Genomic DNA, 26,216 nt, shown 5'->3' on the forward strand with positions numbered 1-26,216 from the left:
CTATCTCTCTCACACACACACACAAACACACACTTATAGGATTTACTGTGAACCTGTTTAGCTCGAATCAATCCTGGAGTTTCTTGTCTCTTTTTCTAATGCGCCTGTGTGTGTTGTGTGAGTGAGTGTGTGTGTGTGTGTGTGTGTGTTTCCCCGGTTATCGCCGTCTCCACAGTCCTCCTTCACTTTTGTTTCTCACGTTATCTCACGACTCGCCTCGCCTCGCCTCGCCTCACGTCTCCGTTCAATCCGGTTGTGTTCAGTTGAGTTGTTGAGTTCAGTGCAGCAGGGCTTTATTATTTGCGTGGTTATATTTAGTTACGCTGCTGCCAAAACATCATCACATCGACAAGGAGGAGATCAGAAGTGACAAGATGATGAGAATATTAAGAGATTCCCTTTCGCCGGCATATGGTCTATCTGTCTGCTTCTTCGTCTCAATGGGGTTCTGTGTATCTGTCTGTCTCTCTGTCTGTCTTTATCAGTTTGTGACACTCTGGTTAATTATCTCTATCTGTCTGTCTAAGTCTGAGCTATTCATCTCTCTCTCTCTCTCTCTCTCTCTCTCTCAGTCTCTGTTTTCCCTCTTTATCTCAATCTCTTTCTCAGTCTCTCTCTCTCTAACTCTTTGTTTCTCTCTCTATTTGTTTCAGTCTCTGTCTGCCTCTCTTTGTATCAGTCTATTTCTGTTGCTCTCTCTGTCACTTTCTCCATCTGCCTCTCTACCTCCGCATGCAGTCTCTCTTTATCCCTCCATTTTGTCTGTCTCTTTGTTTTAATTTCTCTTGATATCTCTCCATCTCTCTGCGTATCTATCTGCCTCTCTGTCTGTCTGTCTGTCTGTCTGTATGCCTCTCTGTTTATCTGTCTCTCTCAATCTAGCTTTCTCTCTTTACCTGTCTATTTTTGTCTTTCTCTCCATTTGTCTCTTTACGTCTGGCTTTTTGTGTTTATTTGTTTATCCCTCTCTCTCTCTGACTGTTTCTATCTCTCTCGCTCATCATCATCATCAGAGATGCGTGTGTGTGTTGTGTGTTGTGTGTGTGTGTGTGTGTGTGTGTGTGTGTGTGTGTGTGTGTGTGTGTGTGTGTGTGTGTGTGTGTGTGTGTGTGTGTGTGTGTGTGTGTGTGTGTGTGTGTGTTGTCATGCCATGATGGGAAAACAAGGAAATTACAGTGTGCTGGTCCCCACCGTTTTCTTTTCATCAATTAAAGAGGAAGCAGTTTGACAAAAGACAATTTTCTACTAACTCCAGGATGTGTCGTGTCTGACGTTGTTCTATTTGGTTCTAGGAGCTCTGAGGCCGATCTCACATACTGAAAGCTGTTCGAGCTGGGACGTTCGAGCTCTCTCTACAGCGACCTGGAGTTCCAGCAGTCTTCACTTCGCTTGTAGCACTGATGAGAATAAATTTCCAGTTCCAGGCCAGCTGGATTGTCCAGCAGTGAGAGAGATGCTAAACAAAAGATATCAGGAGAAATCAGCCTAGTTTAACAAGCTCTTTTATTAATGGCATCACCTCTATACCTGATTTAGAATAATTCTGGATTCAGGCTTGTAACATTTCTCATTAAGTTTGCATGCTTCAGTGTTCTTAACTGGTTATGTAATTGCCTCAGTAGCTGAGGTTTTCTCCTGCTTTTCTGTGCCCAGTGTGTGACAGCTTGCGCCTAGCCTCAGGCCTGCTGGCTATACAATGCCCTATTAAACCAACTTTCTTATTACTGCTGTGAAACACAATAATATGTGAGTTTATTTCTGCAGTTTGTCTTCATTCTATCGTAGCCAAAAGGACTATATTCCTGGATGTATGGCTCAGTCGGAGGCTCAGGTTCTCTGTATTCCTGTTATTTAAATCAGTTTTTTTCTACATGATTTATTATAACATTTTATTCACTGTCTGAATAATTCTCATAAGTATTTAATTTTTTCATATCAAGAAATGACAGGAATTTGCTGAAAAGGCAAAGAATTTCGTGTGACACACAATCTAACACACTAGCTTTCAGCCTGAATTTTTCATTGGGTTTAAAATCCCAGTGGAAATAAATCCACAGTCTTTAAAAGATCTGATCATAGATCTGGCCATCGCTAAAGCGCCGTGGTTGTACATGTGATCATCAGAAATATATATACAGGTATCGTGTAATGGAGGCAGGATAACTCAAGGAGATTAATGGCTGCTTAATGACACCACAGGAACCACCTCTGGATTGTGTAAAGGAGTCGTTGCTATAGAAACAAGCTTATAAATATGTAACCCTGTGATTTGCAGCTGAAGTGTCAGAGCTGACCAACTATCTGACCAATGAGAACGGAGAATTCCACAGCACCGTGGAATAAACAGTGCAGAACCCAGTGCTAATTGAGCTGATGTCAAGCGTTGGGGGCTCAAAGCTGTCGACATGCAACGTTTGCATTAACGGTGTGACGGATGCAACCAACACTACAGAGCTTAGAAATGGAATTTTTATTTTATTTAAACAAACTGTGAAAGTGAAATATATTGCTTTTTTTTAATCATTTAGAAATTAAATTAAATTAGTGCTTGAAATATCTGAAGAAATGATGAATGCTTTAATCAACACACTGAATCAGACCGTTATCACTGCTGTGTGTGTGTGTGTGTGTGTGTGTGTGTGTGTGTGTGTGTCACCATCACATTTTCCTCGTAATGAAACAATAACATGACCCCTGAACCATGGCTGTTGATATAATAACACTTAATAATCCTGGCAGTGTGTGATCTGGTGTGGGATCGTCGCTGCTCGTTCGCGCCGTCAAGGTTCGTTAACCGAGCGCTAATTGAAACACATCCCAGTGGGCTGCGAGGTCAGCGTGGACACAATTATTGTCATCTACTTGATGAGATGTAGTCTGACCTCCTGTCCTTTTATTACCCGGAGAAGTTCCGACCCTTCCTGAGCTTCATTTGGGGTTTGGATGAATGAACGCGGTGTGAGATGAATTTTAGACAAAGGTTTAAGGGTTGATGTACTGTACTAGTTTAAATATTACAAAAACAAAGAATTTTTCTTCAGCTCATAAACCGTGTGCCATGCCATTATTGGAAAATAATGAATGATGAAGTGATGAAGTGTGATGAAGAGGACTTACTGTTACCATACTGAATGTGTTAGCTGTTGCTACTGTGATTTTCAGCACTTATAAGAACTGAATCAAAGCCTGCTGACCAATCAGAACCCAGAATCCAGCCTCACTGTGCTTAAGTAATTAGCCGCAATCATTCTCCCATTCACTTATTTTCTCTTCATACATTTTTCCTCTCTCTCTCTCTCTCTCTCTCTCTCTCTCTCTCTCTCTCTCTCTCTCTCTCTCTCTCTCTCTCTATCTATCTATCTATCTTATGTACTGGAACCCGGTCATGACCAGTGAAGCAGTGCTCTAAATAAATGGCCCTTCTTGGCTGCCGCTGCCCCAAGGTGGTTGAAATCAGAATCTCCGCCTCTCCGTGTTGGTAATTAGAGCGTCATTGTGTGCACTTGATGTGAGGGGCCTTGACAAGGGCCGGGTAATCGTCTTCCCTTCCCACCACTGCAATCGCTGCACAACTGTTGCCTAGGTGATTTCTGGATCTGTTTTGTTTTTTTTGGTTGTCAAAACAGTACAAGTCAAACCCGATATCTTCCAGTCCAGTTGTGGAGTATTGATTAATTAAAAACAGTCATGCAGCTGCAGATCACAGGCTTATATCAAATGTGAGCATGACTTCAGTAAAACAAGGCATCTTAAATTCTGCTGTCTTCAACTGGAGGAATTTTCCGGAAAAGGCATTCAGCTCCTAAATAATCTCGAACGGATTTGGGAGAATTGTCAAGCTTGTTTGTTTGTGAAAAGCTGTTCAGGATGGTGTCCATATTCATCCACTGCTACATCCATCAAGTGCTTAGAGTCTGTCAGTCATGCCAGGTGGTGTGAGTAACCCTGGCAGTCCTGATTCAGCGCTTTCTGCATCCTCTAAAGCTGCTCCACCATTTTTTCTGTGCTGCGAATCATTACGCACAAAATTACACTCCGGAGCAAAAAATGGCTTTGCGGCAGTGAAGAAGCGGCCCGTTCGGCTCAGGGTTAAAGTCAGACGTGCGGGATGGGAATGAAAACGCCGGGAGTAATTTGTAGCCTGGCCTCCTGCTGTTTTTTTCTTGCCCTCCATGAATATAAAAGGAGGCAATTTGCAAGAGTCTGACTGCTGTACAACACTTATTACCCCAGAACTGTAGCTTCTGCTCATTAATGTGAAGAGAATCAAACAAGCAAGAAAGGGAAGAGAATCAAACAAGCAAGAAAGAGAGGAGAAGAGAAGAGAATCTTCACCATATCAACAATTCTGTTTGTTTGTTTGTTTGTGTTTGTTTATTTCTTTTGTCTTAGACTTCATTTAAGTGGAGCATTTTCCATGGACGTCCCTGTGAATGAGGGTAACGCTACTATAGTAACGCTACTATAGAAACCATAATGTACCTATATAAAGCCTAATATAAAGCTGCCTTTTATGTTGGAGCTGGAAGTCAGCATTAGAAAAAGTGACCTCACTCCTGATTGGACACATCAGCCACGCTGTGGGATAGTAATGACTAGCTTTAGCTATTGAGGGGTTTCACAGAATAAAGATAAAAAGGCAGGAAGCGATAGGTATGTAAGAAAATGGCCTCCAGGAAGAGGTATAACCAAGCGGCAGAGTTTTATTGATTGAAATGCATCCTGACGTTAAATCAGATCAGACGTCTCGTCCTCATAAGAGGTTTATGTGAAAACAGACGTTAGAGTGCAGAATGTCTCGCTAATTCATCACGGCTTGGCCTTTCTGTGCAACACATGCTATGTTTCCAAGTCGGCGCTTTACAAATGTGACACGAATCTCCAAAACGTCTGCTACATTTCAGGAGAACGTTGAGAGAAATGGCGCTGCGACGTGAGCCTTCCTCCTGTGGGTAGATTTATTCGGTGTTCCAGCATCACCAAAGGTAAATAGGAACTCACTAAGTAATAATATTTTCCCCATGATAAGGTGACATGACAGTGTGACAGGATTTTTCCCGGGCTGCAACACCCAGGTGACAGATTTCATTTGCATCATTGCATCAGGCATTACAAGATAAATCCAAATATCACGGATGGCAGATGGACACTTTGCTGTGCCAGCAGGGGAGAAAAAAAGACAGAACAGGGCCAACTACAGTTTTTACTCTGTTATCCACAATGTGTGAGCATGTTACTGTAAAAGCCTTGGCCCGAGCAGACCTTTATACGCGGTTCTGCCCTCTAAAACCCCTAGTGTGTCCCGGCCTTGTGCCCTGAGTCCCCCTGGATAGACCCCAGGTTCCCTATGCTATAGAAGACAGAAGGGTGGACTTCAACTCATTGGCATTTTTAATACACTTCAGTCAGCATTTCCCGATGCTGCATATTAGAAATATGGAAGAGATGTTGAGTCATAAATATCGAACATTTGGTGTGGCTATACGTAGACAGTCTGGAGGTCTAATGTTTGGATGGATAAAGCCCACAGTACAAGAAGATCTGTGTTATCATCTCTCCGTGATTGTTTTTGCCTATTTGATGTGACTACATGTTGGATACATCTGTTTAGCCCTAGAGACACTGAACAGATTTCACAGAGCGCCTTTCGGCCAACGATGACGCACCAGTTCATTTTTCTGAAGGTTTTATTTTTTTAAATTAATCAACCAAACAGATACAGACACCAGGCATCTCTGTTTATAAAGTTATATAGAAACCTTTTTTATTTAAAAGAGTGTATGTATGCATCGGTCTATGAATAGACAATCCCACGAGTATTTTCCATGAAATCTTAATGAAGACAGAAACCAGAATTTCTAAAGCAGGAACAAAAGCAAATCACAATGTGAAATTTATCATTTTAATACCGGTTCATATTCTAGCGCTAGTTATCTCTGCTATGCCTTGTCGGTCCTAGCATTACTAATTAATTCTGCATATAATATAAAAGGCTGTTCACCAATCAGTATTTTTATCCCAAAGGAGTCGAGAGACTCATCATCTGAAGGCACGAGAGAAATTTAATAATCACTTTATTAAGCTCTACAATAGACGACGGATCTAATCGTGTCCCTGTGATGCTGTGAGGCATAGGAACATAAGAAATAAGTATTAACGTGAAGCAGGAATTACACAGTCAAGTTCTTTACATTAAAAACTTCTTTACCGTTGAATTCTATGTAGAACGTTTAAGACCTTCCAAAGAAGTTGAAGAATTCAGGATTCATACTATGTTTGTTCAGGAAATCAGAAAAGCAAGCTAACTTTACTAGCTACATATGCTCACCAGAGATACATATGCTTACTAATCTGTGCCACAATCCCAAAGGAGATTTCAGATGATGCCTACCATGCTGTTGATGGAAATGATGCCTCATTTCAATGAGTCAGGTCATTTGACTCAGCTCTCCAATAAGAGTAGATGATTTTGACTCACAAATTTCATTGTTTTGACTCAAAAAATATCATCCTAACATTTCCTAATATTATGTCTTAATATTTTGCATATCAGTGACTGAAATAGTTTAAAGAGTTAATCTTTTTAGTAATGAACAAAACAACTTGATTTTTCTGAGAGTCGAACACACGACTCACAGGTTTATGTTCACATTTGGATGTCAAGGAGTCAGCTCATTTGACTCGGCTCACCAATAAGAGTCGTCTCCCAAATTTGATTCTAATGTGGCTCGTTGTTTTGACTCGGAGAATATTCCTCTTTGCTTGAAATTGTTTCACTAATTTAGGTTTCATCCTATGAGTGTTCAGTGGAAACATTTTGATTAAATGACACTGTGAGTAACTAAATGGCTCGGATGCAAAAAGTCACTACAATGCCTGTGTGGGACTTGCAAAATTTTCACATGATCTAGACTTGAAAAATTGCATCATTTCCAGCAGTGACAGACCCAATCATTGATGTTATCGCTCTCTGTCATTGCCCCTCTCTCTCTCTGTCTCTCTCTGTCTCTCTCTCTCTGTCAGAGCAGAGACCTGGAGCAGACCTGTTACATGTAAAATGTATTTATAAGGTGAACCTTTACAGGGAGACCCAGTCAGTTCTCCTGCACCTCTCATCCTACTGTATTTCTCTATCTACATGCAAATTTCTGCTCAACACACATCATTCACAAGATATATGACACACAGTGAGAACACTGTCACTCGCCTCGTGTTTTAATTCAGTGACATTTCCAGAAGCTGTCAGCTTTGGACTGTGTTTATGCTGCAGAGATCAAACCCCATCCAGAAGGCAGCAGAAAGACAGATCCCAAAATCTGAAAAAAATAAAAAATTATTTGGAAAAACAGCATTAGATGTAGCGATGCTGTGTATTGGCATTAAAAGATTACAAATCCATTAGACACAAATCCATTAGGCTCTGCGCTGGTGAACGCCACGAAACTCTGACCCTCACCAATCCAAGCAAATCTACTCATTATGGCCACACAGCATTTGAAGTCAGCACTCAGGTCCTGCTAGTGAAAATAAGCGAGATGAAGGACTTACAGCAGTAAAAGCATAAGTATGGAGTGCTGTGCTTAGATGCACTCTCAGCAGCACAGGGGTTGTTGTTTTTTTCTCTCTCTTCCTGTTCTGGAGAAGCCGAAGTGGCTTTGAGTGATAAAAAAAAATCCAGTGCATAACAGTGATGGTCATTCTGGTCATTTTGCAAAAGGGCAAAGTCACAAAAATCAAAGCCACTGCATTTTATCTCAGAGTCATTTCATAATAACTAGCATTACCGTAATAACTGTTTCTAAAAAAAAGTTTCTAAAAATAACCAAATATAAACCACTGACCCTCAAATATAGAGCTAGATTTTATGAGTCGTTATGCAGGAGTTCATGCTGGTTGACGATAAGCTTTACTGTTTTATTCTGTTCAGCTTCAATTCTGGGTTTAGAGAGCGTGAACTATGTTTTTTTTTGTTTTTTTTTTGCCAGCAATACTGTAACTAAAACGATTAACTAAATGACGGCTAATAAATCATTGATTGAGAATTATTTATCGCAGCAAGTCTGATCTAAAATGAATCAGCAATCTGTTGGCTTATAGTGTGAGACATGTTTATCCCTCTGTTGATAACGTTACATAGAATCTTAGAGGTTGAAGATTAATTGCAGCTGCATATGAATAAACGCTTGGGGAAATGGGTTTGATATCACATTTGTGTGGAGAAAAAAACAACGGTTTTTGTTTTTGTGAAACTTTCCTATGAATATGTGGCCTCTAGGGTAAAACAGAAATACTTTTAAAACTCTTCAAGTGTCTCCTTTCAAATGTGCTTCATTTTACCCATCACTGTGGAGTGAGACATGACAAAGACATTCAGTATTAAACATGGACACAACCAAACAGGAGGAAAAAAGTGTTAAACTTTTGAGTTAAAGTAAGTAGATTTTAGTTAATAAAGAATATTATAGAGTTTCTTTTTTCCTTGCTGAATGCATATTATAGATTTAGAATATAAAGTAAACCCCGAGTGAGCATTCTGGGGGGGGGTAAAGATCTTGCTCACCCTCCGAACCCATCGCTCTGTGGCTGTGGGATTTGAACTTTTAACCCTCTAGTTAATAGCACAGCATCTTAATCATTGCACTTCCAGTGTGCTGTCAAGCATGAGGCAAAGAGTGAGTGGTTAGAATTGATAAGCTGACACAAATGGATGTGATTTAATCCTGGCAGAGTGACGCTGCACAGTTTTGTATCTGTTCACTTTATATTTCTTTTCTATTTAGCCGTCTAGAGGACTCTGTTATCCGAAGGGATGTGCTGTACGGGCTGTAACACAAAGTACCTCCGTAGAGAATGTCTAAGGATTTATAACTTGAGGAATGAATACACAAGTGAGTATGTGTGCGAACTGAACCTTTCAGTTTTGAGACCTTTATTTAAGAAATGCAGACATGATGACTGTTCAGACTCGAGGGAAGAAGTGACAGCTTGCATTATGATCATGCTTGGATTTCAGAGAAAGACTCGACCAGGGTAATATAATCAGTATGAGCCTTTATAAAGCTGGAAAATAAAAGCTATGGCAAATTTGGCAGTCATAACTCTGCCATTTTTTCATATAGGAGACAAACATCATTGAACATAACATGGAACCTTGTGGCACTCCTGTGTGGAAAGTAGACAGAAAATGCAATCTATCTGTCAAATATCCTCCAGCCTTTCCACTTCAATCCCAGATATCTTTACAGAAACAGTGAATTAAATGCACATTAGGAGACATTTGAACAAAAAAATAATTGAAATTTTAATGGAAATGTGACGGACCTGGAGAGGTGTGATGTGTGTTTAACGATGTCCGGAGCGGATTAAATGTCTGGGATTGCAGATTAGTCCGAATCTGTCTTTTCATCTGGTTTTTGTTTTTTTTTCTTTCAACAGACTGTGTTGATGTGCTGGAAATGAAATAACCAGTAAATTACAAATAACCCCATGTGATATACTGTATGGTCATGTGACCTACTAATGACCTACTAATGATCAAATGTGGCCAAAAAAATATATTTATTTTGTTTAATATAATAGTTGTGTTCCACAGTCGTTTAGATTGTTAAAAGACACATCTCTGTGATTTATAGACATACAGCCGTTAAGTCATAGAAAAAAATTATTGATACTAATAAAATAGAAAAATTCTAATACTACATTTATTTTTTTTTAAATTGCTCCGCTTTCCTTATTTTCAGATACCGATTATACCTGGCATTTTGAGAGCTTTCACATACATGATACATGACACATAGCATGGAGCAGGAGGAAACTGATATCCTATCAGCTCCAAACCACACAAATATAAATATTTCATAATCACAAACCCTATTCACATTCCCCATTTCTCCATTTTTTTCCCATTACAATACAAATTTCAATGAGAAGGTATTTCTAGAAGGATTTGGTGGCCCGAAAGCGATTCGCAAAAAGCTACAAAAGGTGAGAGTTGATGCGTGTTGAGTTTCATGAGGATACACATCACATCACCGGCCATGGAGCTTGGAATTTCAGTTTGGCAGATAAGCTTGGCGGTGAGAATAAAGGTATAAATATAATAAAAGAGAATAAATGTATATATGGAGATATAAAAGAGGGAGAAAAGAGAGCAAGAGAGAGAGAGAGAGAGAGAGAGAGAGAGAGAGAGAGAGAGAGAGAGAGAGAGAGAGAGAGAGAGAGAGACACGTGTGTATTAACTAAGAGATCAATTGATGAACTCAAAAACTGAGAGGATGTTAGGTAAGCAAGTGTGTGTGTGTGTGTGTGTGTGTGTGTGTGTGTGTGTGTGTGTGTGTGTGTGTGTGTGTGTGTATGTCACCCATATTAACAGTGTCTAAATTGTAAAGATTTTTTTGCTCTCCACTCTCCATTTTGACCACATTGTTTGCATGCATTATTTAATCCTCCAGGATTGGTACTTGATAATAGATGGTTTTAGCCCAGCACCACGTTTCTGAATCACATTCAGTCAAGCTGCAGCAGCAGAGATAAATCCCTTCAACAGAAATGGAAGTAGTTTGTAATTGGACACGGTCATGAACACGAACATACACTCGTCATGTTCCGGGGTTCGCTCGTCATACTGATAGGAAAAAAACATGCCTTGGGTCGTGTATGCGCTTGAACGTGATTCAGAGAATTACTAGATGCTGAACTAAAATGTGTGAAATTCCAGTTTCACACGGCTGAATGACGACAAATCTTACCTAGTACGGCTTAAGCTAGACACTCTGGACTTTTTTTTATTGAGCAGCCTAATTTTAAGGGCCCACAATTTTTTTTCTCTCTCTCTTTAACTGAAAGTACTGTGCTTGTGCGTCACACTGCAGCGATGCAGCTAGATGTTTTTATAAGACTCACGTCTCATCTCAGATGGTACATCCAACATTTGATTGAGGGAGTGACCTTCATCGATTGCTAATTTTCAGGCTGGCAACGCTTCCTGACGTCCTACTCTACTCTCTCAGAAATGAAGATAGTCAGCTGCACTCCTGTAGAACCACCAAAGCCACATAATTCATACCTTTAGTACAGTATGTATGTTTTTCAGGAAAACGTAAATGTATTATACCTCTAAAAATAATGATCAACCTCCTTCCCAGGTAAACACACACCACAGAAGTGCTTGATCGTACCATCACAGCGAAAAGGTAAAGTAGAGTTCGATCCACACAGAGTACACACAGTTATATTCTCTGCTATCATGATTCCACATGAATCAGGTAGCTGATGAACTACCCCAAAGGACTGGAACATGGTGAGGGGATTTCACCAGTAGGAAATGGCGAGGAACGGTCGATGAAGGCATGCTAATTAGAGGATCGGAACATAGCCCTGGACTGCACTAGCTAAAAAACATTAATGAGGGCTGATGAAGAAAAAAAAAACGGAATTAAGTGTTGCAGTGATGTGCTGCTGATTTCCCAGCAGTGGAGAGATAATTGCCTGTGCTACATGATCCCTTGTTAATTCATGACCTTGTAAAAAGTTTCTCTGACCTGCAACAGTGATCTCTGACACAGTGTAACTTAAACAAAACTCCTCCATTCCCTGGTGTGTTTACGGATGTGTGAGCGGGGAACATGATCGCAGTTTCACTTACATCCATACAGTATACGAGTTTTGGTCGATTTTTAACAATGAATTCATTCTGCCACCTAGTGTTGCTTTCCCTCCCCTCAACATCGTGCAGTAGAAACATCATATATGGGTCTTATGTTGCCTTTCCGTGCATATTACTCTTTAAAATTTTCTATATGGTTTTCAGACGATTTCAGATGATTTTCTTACTTCTACATTCAGTTTCTCATTAAGTCGATTAACCATTTCAAGAAGGTCTTGCTCTTTTGATTTGAGTGAATATAACAGAAAACCTGAACGAAATCCTATGTTTATGATTGTTGAATTGTTGTTGTTTTTTTTTCTTCTCCTGGTCAAGTTATTTTTATAGTAATCAACATGGAACACAACTACTAAGTTCTTATAGAAATGCAACAACTTAAATTAGCATCAAATCACCAAGTACACCACAAACCTATCAATATGTTCGTATTTAGATTTTTACATAATTTGATGTTCTTCAGTGTAGTTTTTCTTTTCATTTATTATGAATTTGAACTTGTATTTATTAGGATCCATTTATTAATTCCACGTACCTGATCCTAGATCAGCAGTTACGCTTCTTTTTTTTTTGAGGTGGTCTGAGGTGGTGCGTAGACGCATGCGTGATATCGTCATCATTGACGTATGACGTACTAACCGTCCGGCGCTAAATTTCAAACAGGAGGAAAGTGGAATTGGATGAGTTTCTTCGCCTGTGTGTAGTTTTGTTCCGTCGTCTCAAGTAACTCTATGATTATTTTCTAATCATTTTTATCAAAAATAAACAATCGGATATTCGTCAAGTTGTGCGGTCAAATAAAGTGAGTGTTTAATTCTGTTTGGTGAAATGTACGTTGTTATTGTTTTTTTTTTGCGACCTGAGCTAGCATGCTAATGTGCTAGCGTAGGTGGCTGTATAAGTATAGATGTTTGTATAGTTGCATATTTTTGTCTGGTTATTTTTGGGTATACTTTATTTCACGAAACAACAATTTATTCTAAATAGCTAGGTCGGTAATAACTCAAACCAAATCTAACACTATACACAAAAACGCCCGTTAAAGTGCTAAGTTTGAATTCTGTCGAAATAAACGTGAATTGTTGTTTATCTCCCACAAGACAGTGTGTGTATTTCTTTAAAACCCCTACAACGTGTGAATGAGCATAGAATTAGCATAGACGCTCTATAGAAACGTTTACCTTTTATGGTTCGGGTTGTTTCGGTTTTAAATGAAGGATTCAGGAACGAATCGAGGATACACCAAATGGTCGAGTCACGTAAAAGAACAGCATTTCTCTCTACTACTTCATGTCATATCTGCTTAGTTCAGCGTCTCTGTATTAAGCGCAGTACAATCTTGGAGCTTCCTCATGATCATTAGAGAATTAGTGTGTTAGAGAGCACTCTGGAATCTGGGAACTGAAAGTAAATATTTTCTGCACCTTTCTTTGGATTTGATTGACAGGCAGCATGAGTGTAGTGAGCACCCCGAATTCCCGGCCACTGCAGTGGTCCTCTCCGGCGCTTGGGCACAAAATGACCCTCTCTGCCACCAGTACACCATTTCTGGGATCCATTCAAAGTAATGACGATGAACAGGAGCGAAGGCAGAGACGGAGGTCCAGAGTCATTGATCTTCATGCAGGGGCCGATTCCTCAATCAATGAGGTCTTCAGGTGAGTTCACCTGGGTCTAAACCCTATATTTGTTTATAATCACACTGTCAGGATTCTCATCTTTGAAACGGTTTGTTTGATTCACAGTAATACAGGAACTCCTGCTGCCGTGCCCAAGCTGTCCTCTGCTCAGATCTCGGAGCATTACTCCACTTGCATCAAGCTCTCAACGGAAAACGTGAGTGAAAAACATAGAGTTGAACAATTCCATTGGTCCTAATGTACACTTCTGATATCCCTTAAATATGTCTGTAGAAAATTACCACAAAGAATGCATTTGGTCTGCACCTCATCGATTACATGGCAGACATACTGAAGCAGAAAGACTCTGAGCTCAACTTTAAGGTAAGTGTGGTGTTCACTTTCAGAAATTTTTAAACATCCTGACAGAAATCCATGTGCATAAGTGATATTTGGGTCTTGTAGTAGGCACATGGTGTGTGTGTGTTTAGGTTGCTGCAGGGACGCTGGATGCTAGCACTAAGATCTATGCAGTGAGGGTGGATGCAGTACACGCTGATGCCTACAGAGTTCTAGGAGGACTCGGCTCTGAGACCAAACCGAAAGATGGTGTGTGGATTGTGTGTTTATCTGCATCACACTGCATCAGCAGTGCTCTAATTAACATCTTTTACGCTGCTCCAAAATATCAGCACTCAGCCTAGACATACTGCTTTTTTTTTTTTACCCACAGTGTTCGTTAGATAAAGCAGACGTGGGGTTTTTTTTTTGGTAAAGAAGATAAATCCAGAAATTCAGCTTAGTGGCTGATTATGTACCATCACACCAACAGTCAGTCACACCAACACAATGTCATGATTATCTCTTAAACTGCTCGTGTTGCTTTTTTTTATACTGTAGCAGACCAGGAGGCAGGAGAAGAGACAGCGACAGCAGAGGGCAATGTGAGTGAACAGACAGCCACCAAGCAACCCCCAAAAAAACGGCCTCCGAAGAAGACGGTGGAGCAGAACCTGAGCAACATCAATCTCTCAGAGTCAGAGATGAAGTGTGAGGTAAAATACATGGCTTTAACTCCAGTACACCAGATTCTTTACTCTCTGAGCTCTTTCTAAACCATATGGCTTGCTGACCTGTCACTGGATCAAAGTAAGAGTATAAAACACTTGTCCACGTCACTGTGCATGACTTCCACATTAGGCCATGCCTCCATCACTGTCTGATAGAACAGAGGTCATGCCTCATTTGTCTGATGTCAGTCATGGCATGTATATGGTGTTACAGGTGGACCCCATGTTCCAGCGTATGGCTGCATCTTTCGATGAGAACAGTACAGCTGGAGTGTTTCTGTCTGTGCTGTTCAGTGAAGACAGCAGCTGTGGGCTGAGGTTCCCTTCCCACATGACCCTGCTGAAATCCAGACCAGACAGCTCACCCTCACCTGTACAACATACACCTGCCTCCCCCTTCACAGGTACTGCAATAAAAACACACAACAGTCAGTGTTTGTGAAGTGTGAGGAAAGAGACGCATCTCAATTGGAATTTTTATTCTGTACCTGCAGTTAGTTTAAAGACACTGGAGGAAAAGATGCCCATCTGCCCATCTCTACAAGATTTCTCCTTCACCCAATGGACACCTGAACAAGTAATCCAGCGATTTACAATGAATTACACCAGTGACTTATAAAGATCACAACTACTTCCTGGTGCTGTTTGTTCATAAAACAACAAGTCTCATCTTTGTTTCTCTACACAGACGAATAACCTGAACCAGCTGCTGGACAAAATGAAGCAGGGCGAACACGCATTCGACGTCAACGCCGGCATTGAACCAGACGAGGCACCGGATTTTGGAGACCAGTTCGATGCGGACGGAGATGACGGAGGGCCGGGAGACTGCGGAGATCACTTTGACGAGCACAAAGACGCCTGCTCCAGGAGGAGCCCCGAGAAAGGACGGTCAGAAAGCCAGTGTCTGATTAAATACGTTTTTGCTCGATTGTTTAAATGGAAAAACAAAAGCATAGGTCAGTGAAGGTGTTTTATTATAGTGTATCATGCAGACGGTGGTGTTAATGTGAGCATGTGTCTGTACAGAGGGGTGATACCGATCGGAGAAGGTGACATCACCACTATGTGCCTGCAGCTCTCAGACAAACCCAGAGAGTATTCGTACTTCAGCCCCCGCACCATGGCAACTTGGGTCGGCCCGGGATACTGGCTTTTCAAACCCACACACAAACGTGAGCTCTCACACACATACACGTGCCCTGAACTGTTCCTGCTGTACTCAGCCTCAGACAGCAAGTTGGATTCATAGATATTTATTGTTTGTTTATTTTTCCCCATGTAGAGGATCACAAGCCAGAGAAGGAAACTAAAAAGCGAGCGCCGAAAAATCCACTTGTGATCGACTTCAGTGAGGACATCCACTTTCACAACTACTTCCGCACCACCAGAGTAAGCTCAAAGCACAAAACTCACGTCTTACTCAGCAAGAGAATTGCACATATATTACAAATATCTAGCACTCATACAGCAATAGTACAACACTGTAACACTGACAAAATGTAAATACTTTTTATTTTCCTTCTTTTTTTTAAATCTGGAATTGCTCAGCTGGAATCAAATGTTATTTTTTCAGGGAAAAAGTCTGTAAGAATAGATCTTATAGTTTATCTTTTAATTCTAACATTCAGTCCTACGTCAACTAATATTTTTTTGTACTTAATTTTTTTTTATAATATAATGGTTAGGAGGAAGCAGCTGATTTTATTTATATATATATTTTTATGTATGTCTTTTGTATTTATCATTCAGGTTAATTTTATGCTATTTTTATTTTACATTTTTATTTACTTTTTACAAGGAATTTCCATTTATCTCAAGGAATTTTATCTGTCCTCATACATCACTGCAGACCTCAATTCAGCACACACGCACACCTCAAGCTCCTGCTTTTACCGGGAGGTTATTTTATTTATTTATTTATTTCCCCCCTGACTCATACCTGTCATTTCCAGGCAGCAACCACCGTCAGTAAATCTGCCCTCAACACCAGCAACAAGAAAACCACGCTGCCGGCAGATTTCCAGTATCCACTCAGCAACCTGTCACAACTCAGCCTCAAACCTGCCAACACGGTGACTCACTAAAAAAACACGCAGCAGACATCTCACTTCCTGTTCGTGTAGAAGCTACAAAACTTTACAAAGATACACTGAATGTTTAACGTGTGTCCTGTGGGGGTTTGTATGTACACTCTAGCTGATTGTCAAAGACAAGAAGAGGATATCGGGCGAGCTGGCTGAAGACATTGGTGAATATGATTATAACAACGCTAATGACACTGCAAACTTCTGTCCACGGCTGCAGGTACACACACACACGTGCACACCTTTACTATATAACTGATTAACTTTGTTCAGCCTAACATCACTAATGTAATATTTTTTTCTATCCCCATGGTGAAATCTGTCAGCTGGAGGACAGTGATGATGATGTGGGTGGCTTCGCAGGATCAGATGACTCTCAGCCCCTGACCGACAGGCTGGACCCCGACGGTGTCTCCACATACGGAGAAGACTGTCTGGTGCCCGAGCCACATAAAGTAAGAGTAATTCCCTCTGAGGTGTTATTATTAATAACATAAATCTAAACCTAACAGACAGAGTCAACTTTCTCACTGTTGGGTTCACTTTCAAAATATTATTTCTACATGTTTATTGTAAATGAACGAGGCGTGTAGTTAGGGTCGGCTTCCTGTGAGGATGAGAGAAAATATTTACTCGAGGGTATTATGTGCTGGAAAAACAATGTAAAGGAAACACACCGTAAGACCTGTGAATGGCTGACATTTCTCGTTCTCTCTCTATCTCTCTCTGTCTCTCTCTCTCTCTCTCTCTCTCTCTTTTGTCCAGATCAACATCATTGAGATTAATTACGCCAAAACGGCCAAGAAAATGGACATGAAGCGCCTGAAGAGCAGCATGTGGAGTCTCCTGACAGATAGCCCAGAGAAACCGGCCAAGGTATCCTGCTACACACACACGGTGTACATATCAGTAATAATAACTCCTCCCTGATCTGAGCTGTCCTGTTCATTTCATTTCACTTTTTTTTTTTTTTTTTTTTTTTAAGGATTCTGAGAACGATCAGCCTACAGAAGTCCCGGGAGAAAAATCCTTCAGCCAGTCTACCAGAACACTCTTACAGAAGTAAGCAGAATAACATGCTACACAACTACAAGTACACAAACGACCCATGTTCCCTGCTAACGAGCTGCTACTGTAGAGAGTCATGAGGACAAATCTGAAGGCATTTGATTGAAAACAAATCAGATAAACACAGGATTAATCCTCAATTCCACAAAAATCTGTTGCATGTTTGAAGGAGGTACTGCTCAGTCCCTGCCCTGTGCCGCCTCATCCATTAAATCTCACAGAACATAACTCGGGAGAGGAGACATGACCCGTGCTGCAGGATCCTCATGCATCTTTCACAGTCCTCAGCCCTCTGCAGCATGACCCGCAGCTCTCCTTCACACACTCCGCTTAATTATACATGACTAGAAAATCTATAATAATTCATGTCCTTGGCTCGTTTCCTGTTCCAGGCTGCCCAACACCATGGCCAATAACCTGTCTGTGCCCTTGGCGTTCGTCGCTCTTCTGCATCTGGCAAACGAGAAGGTGAGTCCTGAAAAATAAGCCACAGCTATTAATTTTGTGCAAATTTCCACACAATAACGTGTAGCGTCGGCCTCTCGCTTAAATTAAATTTGTCAACCCTTTCTGCAGTAAAACATCAGCACTTGGCATCAGTGAAAGTCGTTACAAATAAGAAGAATTTAAATAACCTCATCAGAAGTTGTTTTCTTCCTACAGAACCTGGAGCTCCACAAAGTGGACGACATGTCGGACATCATCATCAGACAAGGACACTGAGGACACGCCCACATCACAGGATATTTTATTGTTTTAGGGATTTTTATTTTTTCTACAGTGCAGTGTTTTATTCCACATGTAAGGAGTAGCTGTTTTACAGTAAACAATGTTTTTGTAATTTTGTAATAAAAAAATTTTAAACTGTGAATGAAGTCTGTCATTCAGAATCATGTGGAAAATGACCTAAAGAGAGAATTGGAGGAAGCGGGTCTTCATAGGGAATAAACCTGATCTTTTTATCATGTTCACACTTATCCATCAGCTCTAGGGAAGTCCACTTGTTCTGACACTTTTCTACTCTTTCATGTCTCATCTTTTTAATTTAAACCGTATGTTACATTTTGATGTTTTTTCCTTTTATCTATGTTTAAAATATCATTAAATCTTTGAGTATTTACTCGCATTTTCATTGTGTAAATTACTGTGTTTCTAAATCTGCGTAAATAAACAATGTGTTTCAAAGCCGGTATGAACCGGTAAGCCGTTTTATTTGCTTGTGCTAACGGTAATAACCAATCAGAAGCTGTTGTTGTGCTTGCGATGATTGATTTACCGTTTATAGTGCTAAAGAAAAGGTATCTAGCCACCCAATCAGATTAATGACTTTTACATATGCTAATATAAAACCTGTTACAGACCAGAAACCAGTTAGTGACAGTTCATCTTCATATTCTAATTTGTTCAAACTAGAAGTTTATGAAACAGAAGCAGCTCATTTGCATATTCTAACGAGCACCTACGACATCGTTAATTAAAAAGCAGATTCTGCTTGTCACAACTCATTTGCATATTCTAATTAGTTCTAACTACATCCTTTATACAAGTTCCTCAAAAGAAAACTTATGTACAAAATAGTTTCAGGATGTTTGCTTAATTTGCATATGATAATCTTCTCAGCGCCGCAGCCAATAGAAATCATTTCAATGGATGCATGTCGTTTGCATATTTCTAAGGCTTCTGTTCCCTGCTAAGCAGACTAACGTAAACGATCTTGTCGAGGCAAATCTTCTGCACTGAAGAGCACGGAATGGTGACGTGTTAGGAGGCGTGGCGTGATGAAGTCACCGCAGGGCAGAAGACTCGGTGACGCAAACAAGAGGACATTAATTAGTTTTTTGTTTTTTTGTTTTTTTTGGTAATATATCCGTTTCTCTGTCCCGGGTGGAGTTACAGGTTCCAGCTTTGTTTGGGTGTGGCGTACCACCTAAAATATTTATAACATATTAGTAATACGTATTATAAAAGTAATAAAAAAAACAAAACGAATGTCTCAATATTCATATTTTTGCCTATTTGCTCATATTCAGTAATTTATTCAGTCGATTATTTGTCATCTGTAGAATGAAAACATCATATTAAAAATAATCTTCCTGGTTCAACCTGTTGCTCAGCCGGACACTCGCCTATGGGGTACTTTATCTCCTACCCGTATTTCGTTATGTGCGCTGCTATTGGCTAGTTTGACCATCCAGTCAGCGAACCGTAAGCAAGGAGTGCGAACTTTGAGTCAATCACATATAAGAAGGCGGGATTTTGGGCGCGAGAAACTCCTTCTAGTGGCTGAAATTGCACCCGTTTAGCGGAGGAATTCAGGCGGACGAGGTAGAACGCAGAAACCAGGAAGTTTGCGACGCGCTTTGAGTTTTTGATAAAGTGTTTAAAGTTTGACGATTTGTAAACATTTAGCCGGTGGAAATCCGGTGTTTAATGTGTTGTTTTGCTGCACTTTACTGAATCAGCCGTGTCGTTTGGTTTAGAAGATGGGAGTTGGAGATCCAAACAGTATGGTAGGGCCACATTTTAACTTTTACTGCTTATTATTGTGATTATTATTATTTTATTGTTATCATTATAATTATTATTATTTTTGTGTTTGTTTGCTTGCTTAATTGCTCGTTTTTCTTTACATTTGATGTGTGTAATCTTGCAGATTGTGAAGGTTTAATGTACCTTCAGGGTTTAAGGGAAGTTTTGCTGAAGTTCCTGTTTTGTCTTCATCGTGTGTTAACAACACAAATCAAACGGCCCATTTTGTCTCTCAAGTGAACAAAAAAGTAAATCCGAAGTTCATTTCCGTTTGACACTTTAAATAAAGAGAGATTTGTTTACGCAGGCAGATTGTGCGCTTTGTGTGGAGAAGGAATATTTACAGCAGGTGTAAGGCCTGTGTGTGTGTGTGTGTGTGTGTGTGTGTGTGTGTGTGTGTGTGTGTGTGTGTGTGTGTGTGTGTGTGTGTTTGCAGTACTGTAGTAAAAGTCTCCTAACAAGACTATATCATACCGAGCCATACACTTGTATGGCTTGTCTGTTTTTGTTTGTTTGTTTGTTGTGTACAAAGCAGTGATGAAACCACGCCTCTTTTTCACATAAAAGTAAAAAGTGACTCAGCTATTTTTTTTCTTTTTCTTTTGCTCAGCTACCAGATCATCCGCCCAGAACATTAAACCACACTCCTGTAATTATTCACTAAAATGTCTTTAATTATATGAAGTAGAAATTGAATCTTAAACTAATTCAAGCAAATCAATCTGCTGCTGGTTCTGTTTGTTTGGAGTTTTTACAAAATTCATACAAAAGAAGTCACAAGAAAATTGATGACGTGAACTACAATTTATCTTTAATTTTATCTTAATGTTTTCTTAACGGGGTAAATCTTGAGATTCAATTATTATCTAGTTGGATTTTTATGAATGAATGAATGAATGAATGAAGCAATTAATTAATTAATAATCCTAAAATATATTTTTTTAAATTATACAATTGTGCAAGTCATGCAAAGGTTTTCTTGTTTGTTTGTTTGTTTAATTCTGTATTTTTTGTTACATTACATTTAACTTGTAGCTGTTTGTTCTGTTTGTTGTTTTTTGTATTATTTATATAGTATTTCAAAAATAATATTTTTCTCAGATCTAAACATGAATAACTCTTCTTTCTAATGTTTTATTTTAATTTATTCATTTGGTCCTGACCCTAACATTCCACAATATTAATCTAATGTGGGTCATGTAACACTAAACATGCCTTCTTTGAGATCTCTGTGTATTTTTTTTGACACCTTGTCCACACACCTGAGTTTCGTACAACTTTATTCATTGTATTCATTCATGTGTTTGTTTGGATAACAGTTGCTTTCACAGAGACATTAGGTACGGTGTATTGCCTATCTTGAATTAACGTTTATTCCAGTTTCATTGTAACACAATGTGTTTTTTTTTTTTTTTTTTTTGACGTTTTGACCTCAGAGTCTCTGCTCATTCATGCTGCTCATACGCAACATGTCTAACCTTTATATTAAAGCCTTCATTTCTATAGCAACAGCTTGTACACAAGATCTCAAATAAACCTACTAATAAACAGATTTCACCTTGTTGCTCGGGTGAAGTGTCTTTGAAACACACAATGTTCGTGTATCAGTTATGGAAGAAGTCTACAGTTCCAGCGCTTCAGTTAGTCAACTTCTCCTTCACACCGAGCTCTAGAACATCTCAGCCGAGTGTGTGACGACTGCTCTGTGGTTCTGTGCTAGAACCCATGCAGATCCGTTCCTGTTACCAAGATCCTCAGAGGACAGGCCTGAGTTGCCATGGCAACAAAAAAAAAAGAATGTATGAGAGTTAGTGCTTGTGTGTACAGGAGAAGGAGCAGATCAGTGTGTGAGCTTGAGGAACAAGTGCTTTGTAAAAGCAGTGATGACATGAGGTGAGTTACGTGAATCAGGTGTGCTACAGACCAGAAGTAAAGGAAGAAATGTGGACAAGCGAGCTGCATCTCTCTCTCTCTCTCTCTCTCTCTCTCTCACATTCTCTACATTTCACTGTAAAAACACTGACGTACATCAATACATCACACTAAAAACTTGATAGATTGAATCGAAGTACTTAAATGTTTTGAAAAGATATTTAAGGTGGATTAAAATTTTATATATATAATATATATATATAATTACATACACACTACAGAACATTTTAACATTTTTTTTTTTTACTCAACACATTCTCTCTGTCACACTCTCTCTCATGCTCTCACACACGCACGCACACTCAGTATCAGATGTTAGACGATAGCTATGGTATTGACACACACAGAGCTGCAGGTAGTGACGTTTCTGAGCTGGTTGGTTTCCCGGTTACTTGCCCCTGTTGTTTACAAAGGCTCGGCTCGGTGTAGATTGTTAAACACACTCTCACGCACACACCATCATGTTCTCGCAAAGTGCGTACCTGGAGAACCCATATGCTGCTACTGACCCGGTAAATAAGGAGCTTTTCTGTGGTGTGTAACTTGAGCGCTCACCTTTATGGCTTAGTAGGTAATCTTGAGTGTGTGTGTGCGCGCTAAATGTTGTTGCTGTCAGGCCTGAGGAAATATATCGGGTAGCTTTGAGTGTGAATTTCTGCTTCAAGCAACACGGTGTGAAATTCTCAGCTCTTTAGCTACATAACACTTGTGCGTCACACCATCACACATGGCCTGTTTGTCACAAAATGGTTTTATTATGTGTCCAGTAGTAACTGCGCGCACACACACACACACACACACACACACAAGATGTTGCTGTAAGTATAACTGTAGTCAGTAAGAAACAGACAGAAGTGTCCCCTCTCACGTTGTGGTGCCAATATTTACACTCAGTAAATAAAGTTCACTTTCTTTTCCCACCATGTTAATTTATCTACATGAACTTTGACCTCGGAATTTGTGAGCCAATAAAAATACAAAGCAGAAGAAGCCGTGCTTTTTAGGCATTTTACATAATTTTTTTGGTTATTTGAGACAAATAAATATTTTTGGTTATTAGTGGGAAAATAACTTTCATGTGCTTTTCACATTATCGATCACATCATTATGCTTTCGCCATGTTTTCTTGACACAATGGACCATCCTGTTCCTGTTCTCTCCTGCCCTCTAGTGGACAGGGCTTTAACTCCTCCACATGGAAGGAACAAATGTAGACGTACTGCCGACTTTATTTATTACTGTCAGTAGAGTTGAGCTTTGTATTAATCAGAGAAAGTATTAGATTATTATTTATTTAATTGTTTTTTGTTTTTGTTTCTTTTTTCAGGAGCAGGGGGCATCGGCTTCGGTGCAGGAAACAGACCAGGTTAAGTCGTTGCAGTCTCAGGTGGATGGTGTGAAGGACATCATGACTCAGAATGTGGAGCGGATCCTGGCACGTGGAGAAAGACTCGATGACCTGATGGACAAATCTGAGGACTTGCAGGCCGGGGTCAGTTACATCAACCTAAGGACAAACTGACACAATAATCTTAATAATAATGATGATGATAATGATCCTGGACGTTTTTCTTCTACAGGCGCAGAACTTCAAGCACACATCTCAGAAGGTGGCTCGCGCTTACTGGTGGAAGAACGTGAAGCTGATCGTGGTGATGGTGGTCCTGGTAGCCCTCGTCGTCCTCATCATCGTGCTGCTTGCTACAGGAGTGATCCCCACAAGTTCCCAGGTTGGCCCCACAACCAAACCACCAGGAAAATAACCCCTTCACACTTGCTCATACACAGACCTACACATCATACACAAACCTGAAAGCACACGCACACTTAGATTAGTCTTAAACCAGTCTCACTCGGACCCAGCGTCTTGACCGCCCAACTCACAGGACACAGAGTTTTAAACTTCATGCAGCCCTGAAACGTCTCGGATCAAAACCCTCAGGAGTCAATCTCCACGAAGATCAAACAAAACGTCCCAAAATTCCTGATGTTGATTTTACGATGAAGCTTGTAGCATTGAGCATGTTTCCTGACTCACGTTTATTCCTTTACATCAGCATCTGGTCATCAGGTTTCCACAAAACAGTCAAGTTTTTTCACCTAAGTAATAAAATGACACACAATAACATGCTGATTATTTGTGGAAAATAACTCCACTTTTTTCTTTCTTTAAACATCCAAAATTTTATAGAAATACCTACTAATGAAATCTGAATCTGAGACACAGATTTCTAAGATTACACTTTGAAATGTCTTGAATTTCACACAGATAGCTGGAATTGAAGATTTTGCACAAAATTATATGTTGAACATATCTGGAATCTTTAAATTCATGAAATTACTGAAATGAAATTTGTAACATACAAAGTAATAGCTGGGGATTAAAGATGGTTTAAAATGAATGCACAACAAATTAAATAACTTTTTTTAATTCAATTTTAAGATTTAAACTTGAAATAAAATTTGAAATTGAACAATTCAGAAATTTCTCATGATATCAAGGAATTTAAGGATTTTTATTTGAAGTTACAGTTAAAAAATATCCAGAAGTTCTAAGATGATAAATGAAAATTTGACCATTAAGCGATGGAATTTATAATGAGTTAAATACCCTTTAATTAGATTTGACTGATTTAAACCAAAATCTAAATGAATCGCTAATGTTGAAACTAAAAGCTAAAATTAAGTTTTGAAAATAAATGACTAATAATTTGAAATTGGAAATGAATCCTGAGGGCTGGAAATAAGTTTCTTAAGATTTAAAGTGTTTGTCATATGTGCAGTAAGGAAACAAGTTTCCCAATACAATGACATTCTTTCCTTGCTAAATCTTTCTTTCTCTGCTTATTAAAACTGGAGGGAAACTGAAGCTATTTTTAAGTTAAATGTTGAGCATATTGTCACTTTATGCTGAAAGGTCACTTGTAAGGTGTTACATGTTAATAATTAAAAAAGAAAACCCATAAATTCAGAAATTTGTACATTTTAAACATCAGAAAGTTTTAATTTTGTGTCTTTGCTGTGGAAACCATTTACTAGTGATTTGAGTGTGTGTGAGAAATTGTCAGAGGTTTGCCAGAGTGTGTGTGTGTGTGTGTATGTGTGTGGGGGGGGGTTTAAAAGGAAAATGTTTTTCCCCCTAACAGTGTGTGTAACGTTTGAAGGCCGAAGTTAAAAAGATACGAACAATAGCGCAAATGCACTTTGCTTCAATGTAGAGATTGAATATTGTCTCCGATTTTGTTTTAACATTCCAACCTCTGATGTAAAAGGTGATCTTTCACTCATTTTTGTTAAGTTATAGTTTTAAAAAGAGGGATCTCTAAACAGTTCATATTAGTGGCAAGTTTTGATTTACAGCTTTGATTTGAAGATATTATGGCTACATTTACTATTAATAATATTCTATATTAGTAACAAACAATCTGATTAGAGATCGTATCAGAGCTACATTACATAACAGTAGAGTCTTATTTTCCGAGCTTATATTTTTCTATATTTCTACAAATCAGTTCTTTGTGGTTTTACTTTCGATTTGTGGAAATCCTGTGAGGTCAAAATGACTTCTTTTTGTAAATATGTAAGTCTTTTTTTTTTCTGTTGCAGAAAGATTGTTTTGCCTAAATCTCTTACTGTAGCATCCAAGCTAGTGTTAGTATCTTCCATCTCAAAGGTTATTTATTGTTCCTGTTCCATATAAATCTGTTTTCTGTGCCTCGTTGACTTTGTCATGACTCGAATCAGACACATGATCATCAGTAAGACACACTGCCTCCACACACCTCACTCTGACTGAGTGAAGAGTTCAAATGTTAACGTTAATGCCCGACTTCATCACTGAGATGTGTGTGAGTGAGAGAGAGAGAGAGAGAGAGAGATCAGGTAGTGTGTTAAAGGTTCGAATTAAATACTCAACCACTTCTTTTGATGGGTTTTTGTTGTAAACCATTAGTTATAAAAACAAGCCTGTAGAGCTATTTAAAAAAAATAAACAATCAGTACGTCATTAAAGCTGAATCCTGTGTGTTCTTTCTCATATTTATACAAATAACTACACAGAGACTCCTTCCTTAAATAAGAAATTCAAATGAAACGTTTCATTCATTCATTTCCTACCAAACCTCTCTGGTTACGGGGAGCCTGTGCCTATCTCAGGCGTCATCGGGCATGAAGGCAGGATACACCCTGGACGGAGTGCCAACCCATCACAGGGCACACACACACACTCCCATTCACTCACGCAATCACA

The 26,216-nt window shown here is 39.4% G+C and overlaps 2 protein-coding genes and 1 long non-coding RNA gene across 6 annotated transcripts; 2 read left to right on the top strand and 1 right to left on the bottom strand.

Annotated features, from left to right (window-relative positions):
- Nucleotides 1-5,814: 5,814 nt before the first annotated feature.
- Nucleotides 5,815-12,302, bottom strand: LOC113639466. Of its 2 annotated transcripts, none has more exons than XR_007143784.1 (3): nucleotides 12,198-12,302; nucleotides 9,322-9,449; nucleotides 5,815-7,316 (listed from the first exon to the last, which is right to left on the bottom strand). It is a non-coding gene; the product is annotated as an uncharacterized LOC113639466 (long non-coding RNA). The 2 variants fall into 2 exon arrangements; XR_007143785.1 differs by lacking the exon at nucleotides 5,815-7,316 and adding an exon at nucleotides 9,035-9,237.
- On the top strand, nucleotides 12,291-18,632 carry ncaph (non-SMC condensin I complex, subunit H). 3 transcript variants are annotated; one of them, XM_047818013.1, is made up of 18 exons: nucleotides 12,291-12,385; nucleotides 13,110-13,320; nucleotides 13,408-13,498; nucleotides 13,576-13,665; nucleotides 13,773-13,890; nucleotides 14,182-14,336; nucleotides 14,566-14,755; nucleotides 14,846-14,928; nucleotides 15,040-15,242; nucleotides 15,381-15,526; nucleotides 15,637-15,743; nucleotides 16,307-16,426; nucleotides 16,551-16,658; nucleotides 16,765-16,893; nucleotides 17,204-17,314; nucleotides 17,424-17,500; nucleotides 17,899-17,974; nucleotides 18,170-18,632. In XM_047818013.1, the coding sequence occupies exons 2-18, from the start codon at nucleotides 13,115-13,117 to the stop codon at nucleotides 18,227-18,229; spliced, it is 2,070 nt and encodes a 689-aa protein (XP_047673969.1). In that variant the 5' UTR covers nucleotides 12,291-12,385; nucleotides 13,110-13,114; the 3' UTR covers nucleotides 18,230-18,632. The 3 variants fall into 3 exon arrangements, with proteins under 3 accessions (XP_047673969.1, XP_047673970.1, XP_047673968.1); XM_047818014.1 differs by having other exon boundaries at nucleotides 12,304-12,464; nucleotides 14,185-14,336; XM_047818012.1 differs by having other exon boundaries at nucleotides 12,305-12,464.
- A 1,159-nt stretch (nucleotides 18,633-19,791) lies between these two features.
- Nucleotides 19,792-25,978, top strand: vamp8 (vesicle-associated membrane protein 8 (endobrevin)). The gene is made up of 3 exons (XM_027141298.2): nucleotides 19,792-20,016; nucleotides 23,295-23,459; nucleotides 23,548-25,978. The coding sequence occupies exons 1-3, from the start codon at nucleotides 19,990-19,992 to the stop codon at nucleotides 23,728-23,730; spliced, it is 375 nt and encodes a 124-aa protein (XP_026997099.1). The 5' UTR covers nucleotides 19,792-19,989; the 3' UTR covers nucleotides 23,731-25,978.
- The last annotated feature ends 238 nt before the right edge of the window (nucleotides 25,979-26,216 follow it).

Source organism: Tachysurus fulvidraco, chromosome 9 (genome assembly GCF_022655615.1).
Source record: "Tachysurus fulvidraco isolate hzauxx_2018 chromosome 9, HZAU_PFXX_2.0, whole genome shotgun sequence".
NCBI lineage: Eukaryota > Metazoa > Chordata > Actinopteri > Siluriformes > Bagridae > Tachysurus > Tachysurus fulvidraco.

Bases quoted from the DNA above. Each gene is read 5' to 3' on its own strand.
- vamp8 (XM_027141298.2), top strand. From the start codon at position 19,990: ATGGGAGTTGGAGATCCAAACAGTATG. The intron at 20,017-23,294 runs GTAGGGCCACAT...TTCTTTTTTCAG, and splicing joins TTGGAGATCCAAACAGTATG to GAGCAGGGGGCATCGGCTTC. The intron at 23,460-23,547 runs GTCAGTTACATC...TTTCTTCTACAG, and splicing joins CTGAGGACTTGCAGGCCGGG to GCGCAGAACTTCAAGCACAC.
- ncaph (XM_047818013.1), top strand. From the start codon at position 13,115: ATGAGTGTAGTGAGCACCCCGAATTCCCGGCCACTGCAGTGGTCCTCT. The intron at 16,427-16,550 runs GTGACTCACTAA...TGTACACTCTAG, and splicing joins GCCTCAAACCTGCCAACACG to CTGATTGTCAAAGACAAGAA. The intron at 17,501-17,898 runs GTAAGCAGAATA...TTCCTGTTCCAG, and splicing joins ACCAGAACACTCTTACAGAA to GCTGCCCAACACCATGGCCA.